The following is an 8,695-nucleotide window of genomic DNA, read 5'->3' as shown; positions in this document are numbered from 1 at the left end:
AGACTCGTTTGTTTTCAGAGCCTGCACAAAGATCTGGCCACAGCCTACAATGAGGTTTTCGCTCTTGGGGAGTGGAGAGAGCACCTGGGCTGGGGCTGGGGGTGTTGGGGTCAGATCCCCCAACAGCTCAGAGACAGACTTCCTGCTGTGGTCCTGAATGCAGTCAATGGGAACCACATCTGTTTAATCCCTTGGATACTCTTATCTGCCTCTTTCCCTATCTTCCGCTCTCCCCATCTGGAGGTCCTGCTTCAATACTCTCGGTGTCTCCAGCAGACCCACACAGCTGGAGAGGCCAGGCACCCACTCACTGTTCTCCCATTCCATGTTGGCTAGTTCAGCCCTCTCAACTGTGCCCTGGCCAGAGGGGTGACTTGGCAAAGATCCTCTTACCTTCTCAAATGCATCTCCATTTCCTTCATTTACAACAAAGGGTCAAAATACACATGCCATTTCTAAATATGACTGCACCCTAAAACTCAGTGGTGTCTCTGTAAAATGTTCAATTATGTATCTCTTCAGCTGTTACAGACATCATCCTCACTTCTGTCCTTCTGACACTTAGAACACATCTTCATTCTATTCCCCAACATCGGGAATTTCCACGTCTGGTCCCTTTATGCTGCCTTCTGGAAAATCTCTCAATTCTGAACTCTAGTTTTATAAATGTCTCTTCAGGTTTGTCTTGTCCTTCATGGGATGAGTTTTTTCAATGTGTTGATTTATTGGATTTTTCATCTCTAAAATGTCTTAATTGTTTCAAGAATTGCCTAATCTTCTGTGGCACAATCCATATTCTTGCATCAAAAATTCAATATCTCCTTTCATTTTTCCAGATATTTAAATATGCTTAATTTTTTCTCTTATTTTCCTATTGATTCTATTTCCTTGTGTATGATCATTCTTATTCATCTGTAGCTTATTGTCCGTGCACTTAACCATTGTTAAGATCACTCTCTGATGTCCATTCTTGGTGGACATTCTCCTCTCATACACCTGTTCATACGAGAAGGGTTTCTCCCGGGGCTGCTCTGGGAGTCGGGCTGACCACAAGAGATAACTGCAGCTTCTCCTGGTCTGTGGTGTCCGTTCCCTCAAACGTCACATCTGCTCAGGCTTGTATTAGGCAGGGATGGGTCCAATGCAAGCCTCAAGCTCACAGTCACTCACAAAAGAGAAAAACTTCAATGAATCTGTTTCACACACATGTAGGGGAGGTGACTCGGAGCTGACCTGAGTCAGTGAGTGGAGAAACCCCTGTTGTTGTCCACAAACACACATTGGGGAGCACTGCAGTTTTTAGCCTTCACCCGCAGTCCTGGCCCCTGCCTGCCTCTGAGGACCCTGGCGTCCCTCTCTGTGTCCACATGGGTGGAAGCCTCTACCAGATGACCTGCTGATGGTCCTGGAAACTGACAGCTGCTCAGCGTTGTTCTCTGTTCTTTCTTGTGGTTCCCTGACTCTCTGGGGAGTTTTCCTTTCTCGGTTCCTGCATATGACTGTTTCAGAAATATGGTCAGTAGCGCTTATTGGTACAAAGCATGTGAGGGGGTCTTGACTGGATGTGAAAAACATCCACCTAGGTTAAGTCTGAGCCCATAATCCTTCCATGTACAAAACCCCTCTTATCCCTCTCTGAAAACTAGCAGTAATGAGTCCCCTCCCATGAACTGGGAACCACTGACCCCCACAATTACCCTAAGGAGTGGGGTTCAGGACAAGATCCAAACAAGGAAACAGACTTGGAGACAGGATGTTATTACGCTGGGAAACACAGGCAATGGATAATAGATGAATATTTAGAGAAAGGTTAACTTTTCCTTCAAAAATCAGAGCTCCCACACCACTGAAATAAATGTTCCCTACAGCTTACATACAGGACCCCAGGGTGGAGAGGACGGCTCTGCCCCAGAAACAAGGGGCACTGAGGAGCCAGGAGCGTCTCATAGGGATGTTCCCAAGAAGGTTGGGGAGTGTGGACAATGTCACAGGAAATAGAGAAGTCCTTGGAACCTGTGCAGAAAGAAAGTCTACACTCTGGGGCCAGGAGAGGGGCTGTGCTCCCTTCCATATGTGCTTGTATTTCTCCCCTGGGTTCATTACCACCATGATCTCAACGTGAGCTGATCAGAGAGGACACACCTGTGTCTGTGCTGATTTGAGCTCTAAATGGCAGCAGGAACCTGTGTCCACTGTAGCATTTCTGGGGCTTTGGGCCCCAGTCCATGGTGAGGACCCAGGGGTATGCTGAGGATGAAGGAGACCCAACAGGGGGCCCTGGGGGGGGAAGGACCTGTCCTAGTCTCCTCACCTGGACGGGGCATCTCAGGAAGCCTCAGGATTCACCCCCTGCACCATCATGGACACCAGAGCAGGGCTCAGGGGAGGGGCTGTTCCCCTTCCTGTTGTCACATCTTGCTGACATGACAACCCTGTGACAGGCAGGACTGGCCTCCACGTGGCCACACCCTATGTGTCTGTCTGTCCTACGGTCACAGTGGTCCCTCTGTCTGCACAGATGGAACCAGAGAGAGGAGACACCATGACACTCACCCTCACAGTCCTGCTCTGTCTCGGTGAGATCTGAGGAGGGGTGGGGACACCCTAGTCCGGGAGGGACTCGCCCCACAGCCAGGCCCTGGTCTGTCTGAGACCCCAGGCTCAGGAGGCTCACGGGAGGAGGGGTTCTGCTAGAATTTGGGGCAAACCTCTCACAGGGACTCTCTTCCAGGGCTGAGTGTGGACCCCAGGACCAGAGCACAGACAGGTGAGTCTGTCCCCAGGGGTCTCAGTCCTACCTCCTCACTGTGGACAGGAGTCACCCATCAGGCAGCGGGGGATGGAGAACAAAAGCTCTGGGCTGACCGAGGGGCACGTCTGGTGGTTTGGGGCAGAGCTGGGACCTGGGGGTGGGGAAGGTCTGTGTCCCAGCCTCTGTTTCCTTCCAGGGACCCTCCCCAAACCCACCATCTGGGCTGAGCCAGGCTTTGCAATCCCCTGGTGGACATCTGTGACCATCTGGTGTCAGGGTGGCCTGGAGGCCCAGGAGTACCACCTGCATAAAGAGGGAAAATTAGAGACCTGGGACAGACAGAAGCCACTGGAGCCCAGGGACAAGGCCAAGTTCTTCATCAGATACATGAGAGTTATGCATACAGGAAGATATTGCTGTAACTATCCCAGTCCCACTGGCTGGTCAGAGTTCAGCGAACCCCTGGTGCTGGTGATGACAGGTGGGAGCCCACACAGGGTCCCAGCCCCAGGCTCTGCCCTCAGGAAGGGGGTGGGCTCTCAGGTATCTCCTTCTCACAGCCCAGCCTGGGGATAATGTGGGGAATCTGAGCACCATTTAACACCCACCCCCTCCTCCTCTCCTAGGATTACAGAACAAACCCCAGCTCTCAGCCCTGCCCAGTCATGTTGTGACCTCAGGAGGGAATGTGACCCTCCAGTGTGGCTCATGGTTAGGATTTGACAGGTTTGTCCTGATGAAGGAAGGAGAGCACCAGCCTTCCTGAACCCTGGTCTCCCAGAGAACCCCCCGTGGTGGGACCCAGGCCCTGTTCCCTGTGGGCCCCGGGAACACCAGCCTCAGATGGATATTCAGATGCTATGGCTATTACAACAACACCCCCCAGATATGTTCAGATCCCAGTGACCCACTGGAGCTGCTGGCCTCAGGTGAGGAGCCCAACCCGTCCCCTCTGTGTTCCTGTGGTCAACCTGACCCTGTCTGGAAGACCCCCAACATAGGATGGGAATGAGGGGCTAGAGGGAGGCTCATTCACAGGGGCATCCACCCCTCAGAGGAATGAGGACCACACTGTCTTCCCACACCTGCCCCTCCCCACACGCCCACCACTCAAAGCTCTAGGTGCCTACAGAAGGGATTTCGGGGCCCTGGGGCAGATACCCCAGGAAGGTCTGAGCCTAGAGAGGGTCTCTGTGGGAAGCTCGAGCCCTCCACCCTCCTCTTGTCTCTTTCCCTGGACCCTCTGGGGGCTCCAGGCCCCACCCCCAGGTCCCCACTGCACAGCTGATACGTCACTGGGACCTCTTTCCTCAGAAAGAGTACAGACCATTCCAGAGGAGTCTGAGAGCCTCCCAGAGGAACGAAGACCCCCTGAGATACTCAGAAGCAACCCTGTGTCCCGGGGCTAAGAGTCCAGCAGAGATGTAGGGGGGAAGGCTCCAGGGGCTGAGGCTGGTCGATGAGGGTGGGGTGGTCATGGCAGAGGGAGAGGCTAGGCGGAGAGCAGCCAGGCTGAAGGGAGGAGCATGCCACCCTCCCTGTCCTGGGTTGACAATGTACCTGGTGGGGTCCATTGAGGGGCGGGGTCTCAGTGCTCCCTGAGATGGTGATTTGGGGTGGGTCCCTTTCCATCGGGGCCTCAGTTTCCCCATTTGTGATAGGGGAGAATCCTGGCTCAGATCCCAAGGACATGTCCTTTCGGGCCTTCCAGGGATGCTGCCTTAGGACTGCAGAATGGGAAGGTGAACAGTGAGGGCTGTAGGATGCAGGGAGGGCAGGACAGTGATGCTGGTGACAGCCCCAGAGCTCCTCTGTCTGTCCTGCAGTGCTCAGCCTGGCCGTATCCAGACAGCCCTGCTGGAAAGAAATCAGAATCAAACAGAAATAAGCAAGGGCTTGACGGTCGGGCTCCATGGGATGTAAATCCCAGATCTGCCCTTCTGGGCAGTGGGATTTCAGATGAGTCCTTTCACTGTGAAACGTGTCCCCTATGGTCTCCCTCATAGGTTTGCTGAGAGGTTTAGGTGAGATCTTGGAAATGAGAGCCCTGCCCGGGACGGGCCCACCGGGTGTGCGAACCCTCATGTTCCCTCCCCTCATGTGCTCGCTGAAAACTGCAGCAGGTCCCACGTGCAAGTGTGGGGTCTGCAGGGCAGAGGACCAGTCTTGGCTGGACCTGGGGAGTGAGGAAGGCATGGAGTCCTTCCCACGCACAAACGGTTCTGAGCACCCCAAAGCCTCTGACAATAGCAGATACATTCAGCTGGGGCTCAGGAGAAGGCAGGGCGCATGGGGACAACAGAACGGACCATTCCAACCAAGGCAGGAGCCCAGAGCCAGAAGCAGGTGTCCACTAGGGTGGGCATTGTGAGGAGAGCACGGGGAACCCACAGTCCTGGGTTGGAATCCCAGCTCTGCCACTGACTTCCTGGCCTGGTGACCTGGGGCACCGGACTCATCTCTCTGAGCGTTGGTTTCCTTGTCTGTGAAATGGGTGAAGGTGGGGGTGGCATTTTCTGGTGCGTGATCGTTATGGAGATCAGAGGTGATGATGGCATAGACCCCACCACGGGTCTACATGCAGCAGTCACCCAGTTAACTGACATCATGGCCCATTCATGGTTTCCCTTGTGTCCAAGGTCATAAGCACCAGAGAAGCTGGATCCCAGCACCTGTGACCTTCTTCCTGATGCTCTTCCTCCTTCTCCTCTTCCTCCTTGTCCGACACCAGCACCAGAAAAAATGCTGTAAGTCAAGTAAGTAGACGATGGGGAGCTCTGGTCTACCTGAGACGTGAGACCCAACTCTGAAGATACAAAGTGGCTTCTTAGAGCACTGCCAAAATATGGCACCAAAACAGAAAGAACAGCACAGCCTTGCTCATTGGCTAAATCCATGGGCTATTTCTCTAGCATCCTATCCCTCAGCTTGGCAACATCTGACCTCACCCCTCTTTCAGAGGTGATACATGCAGGCTACTGGGACATCATGTCTCAGTGGGTATTTCTACACTTGATCTTAGCCAAAAGGCCGAGAAGCGATCAGTGGGTATTTCTGATACCACATGGGCCCCTCCTTCTTGGTCCCTTCCTTTGGGTCCTTTGAACTGTTGGTTGTCCATGTCTCATAATGGCAATGCTGCCAGGGACAGTTGTACAGTTTGTGCACTGCACAATAGGCATAATGGGATTTAAGACCCTACTGGTGGCTTCTGAGCACCGTGCCTCTTCTTATTCACACAAAGGCACTCTGTTGAATGGTCTGTCCATGAACAGAGATCCTCAGCCTGGCTTTTGCTCTGTTTACTCTCTTCCCTCTGGTTATGTGGATTTAGATGCAATGGAACTACACAATCATGTGCTTTGAGTGTAATGATGTGTCATTTGTCTCCTAGTCCCGCAGGAAGCTCACCTGAACATCATGTCGACCTCACTATGAGACAACTCCCTATTTGATGTTGTCACGTTTATTTAATCCCAGGTACAGCTGGACCATCTCCAGGCTCATAATTCCACAATTATTTCCAGCCTCAGATATCCAAGCTCCTGTGAGCCATCTCTGCTTGTCGGCCCAGTGGGCCTTTCAATGTCCCATGCGCCAAGTCTCCAATCTCCCCAGAAGAGTTTTCTTACCCTCGATATTTAGTACTTCCCCAAGTCCGTCTAGAGACACTTTGTTCATCACAGCTCGGAGGGGGTTGCCAATGGCCTCTAGGGGCCAGGTGTGCTGCTGCACATCCCACGACGTGTAGGACAGCATCCCCACCCAGAGCAAAGAGGGACTGGCCAGCTGTGCTGACACTCAGGGTGGAGGAGCTGTTGTAACAGAAGCAGGCTCTCCCCTGTCCCCTCCACTGCACTTACCCCTCCCCCAAATCATGGCTTCCTTGTTTGTGGGCAGCTCCTACCCCACAGCCATGAATTCCTTGAGCACAGGGTGCTGATCTGTCCTCTTCTTGGCCACCTGGCAAGTGCCCTGTCTCTATTTGTCTGTCTGTCTATGAGCATATGGGTGCAGACTGAAGTGGTTGAACCAAATCCTACAGACTGAGTTTCCCCCAACCTTAGTTCATTTATTCATTCAGGGAGGTGACAAATCCTTATGAGGAATCTATGTTTGGCAAGGCTCTGTCTTAGACTGGGTGATAGAAACACAAGCAAACCATGTCCCAACCGGGAATCCATCCAAGTGATCATTTAGGTCTTAAAATCGACCTTGGCTTCCGGGTGGACTTGTAAGTGAAGAGGGTCAAGGTGGAGGTCAGCCGCCCTCCTTGTTTCCCCCAGCAGAGCCCTGACAGTGAGTCCACTGGGGTGACTGTGTCCCAGGGGGAACCACTCAGCCTTCAAGGGGGAGCGGCCCCTTTTCCTTCCCTGTGTCGGACGGACTGCTGGACACAATGGACAGTAAGGGGAACAGGATGGTCAGGTGCGTCCTTGCTGCTCCCGGAACCCTGGCTCCCCACCCATCACACACCTGACTCCCATTCTCCCACCCTCCAGGCCATGGCATCTGAAGACCCCCAGGATGTGACCCACACCCAGAGGAACAGCTTGAATCTCGGACAGGAGACAAGTGCACCCCCTTCCTCCCAGTCAATGGAGGCCCCAGCAGAGCCCAGTGAGTGTGCTGCTCTGCCCATGCACTAGCCCAGGAAGGACCCAGACCCCACGCTCCCGGGAAGGGGACTGTAGAAACGCCAGGAGGCTGTGGCCCTGAGGCCCACCCCATGGACACTCAGCTAACACCCCTTGGCCTGGGGACCTCTCATAAGCAAGCAGGATATCCTGGAGCATTAGAAATCACTTAATTCTGCTGTAGATAAAAAAAATACCAGCTCCATATCTTCGGACATAAAGCAAAACCCTTCTAAAAACCCGCGGCAAGAGAAGCAAACCACAAATGAAGATAAGACTTTTTCTTACATAAATGACAACGGAAATATTCTACATTGATGCACAGTTTCACTAAATGGTCAAGTAAATGCTACAGGCCAAAGGGAAAATTATGAATGAAATTATTACAAAGAAAAGAGCACCTGAAAATCAGGGGCTTAGGCAACATCTATAGAAGTCAGAAAAAGAACAGCAAATTCATCCCATGGCACTGGGTGAAAATGATAATATATACTGGTCATGAAGGATAAAAGAGATAAAAATCAGTTGTATGAGCTTGGGCTGCCTTAACAAGGTACCATGGACTGGGGTTTGGGGGGAGGAGGGCTGACGACAAAGAAATCTATTTCTTCACAGTTCTGGAGGCTGAAGCCTGAACCCAAGGTGCTGACAGGGCTGTTGTCCTTGGAGAGCTCTCCCTGCGGCTAAAGGACGCCTGCTCACGTGGCCTTTCCTCTGTGTGCCGTGTGAGGTGGAGAGAGATCTCTGCTGTCTCTTCTTATAGGGTCGCCACCCTCTTTAATCTGGGCATGACCCTATGATCTCATGAGCATTCCTCTGTAGAGGCCCCGTCTCCAAACACAGCCAGCCCCGGAGTTAGGTCAGCAGCACGCACTGAAGTGGGGGGGAGGGCATAAACATTTCATGTCATTCCATCCCAACAGTGACGCCCCCAAAATCTACACTCGTTCCAGCATCATCGATCAATCTAAAATCCAGAGTCGATTCTGAATTATCCTGTAAGTCAGACATGGGTGAGGTTCGGGGCACAATGTCTTCGAAAGCAGAATTCCTGTGCAGGTGTGGTGAGCCCGTGACCCAGACCAGTGACGTGCCCGCCCCCAGAGGGAGTGATGGAAAAGAAGAAAAAGGGGACCACGTTCAAAACTGAGTAAAGCAACTTGCACAGATCTTAAGGCTCTGGAATGAACAGAGCCTTGGCTCGACACGCTGCCCGCCAGGCCTTCTGGGGCGCCACCTCCATGGCTGGGGGGCTGCAGGGCCCTTCCCTCTGTGAGGGCCCCACTCCCAAGGCCTCGAGCAGAGC

General features: G+C 52.9%; 1 protein-coding gene across 1 annotated transcript; it reads left to right on the top strand.

Annotated features, from left to right (window-relative positions):
- The first annotated feature begins 2,542 nt into the window (after positions 1 to 2,542).
- LOC111140061 (leukocyte immunoglobulin-like receptor subfamily A member 6) lies at positions 2,543 to 3,518 on the top strand. Its single transcript, XM_022492442.1, has 4 exons — positions 2,543 to 2,576; positions 2,732 to 2,767; positions 2,949 to 3,233; positions 3,379 to 3,518. The coding sequence occupies exons 1-4, from the start codon at positions 2,543 to 2,545 to the stop codon at positions 3,516 to 3,518; spliced, it is 495 nt and encodes a 164-aa protein (XP_022348150.1).
- The last annotated feature ends 5,177 nt before the right edge of the window (positions 3,519 to 8,695 follow it).

This window comes from Enhydra lutris, unplaced genomic scaffold (assembly GCF_002288905.1).
Source record: "Enhydra lutris kenyoni isolate GAN:26980312 unplaced genomic scaffold, ASM228890v2 scaffoldscaffold147, whole genome shotgun sequence".
In the NCBI taxonomy this organism is placed as follows: domain Eukaryota; kingdom Metazoa; phylum Chordata; class Mammalia; order Carnivora; family Mustelidae; genus Enhydra; species Enhydra lutris.
This window is presented reverse-complemented; position numbering and strand designations above follow the sequence as displayed.

What these genes read in the sequence shown, in the direction of transcription:
- LOC111140061 (XM_022492442.1), top strand. Translation starts at nt 2,543, where the DNA reads ATGACACTCACCCTCACAGTCCTGCTCTGTCTCG. An exon ending in CACAGTCCTGCTCTGTCTCG is followed by an intron (nt 2,577 to 2,731) that starts GTGAGATCTGAG and finishes ACTCTCTTCCAG; the next exon opens with GGCTGAGTGTGGACCCCAGG. An exon ending in CAGGACCAGAGCACAGACAG is followed by an intron (nt 2,768 to 2,948) that starts GTGAGTCTGTCC and finishes GTTTCCTTCCAG; the next exon opens with GGACCCTCCCCAAACCCACC.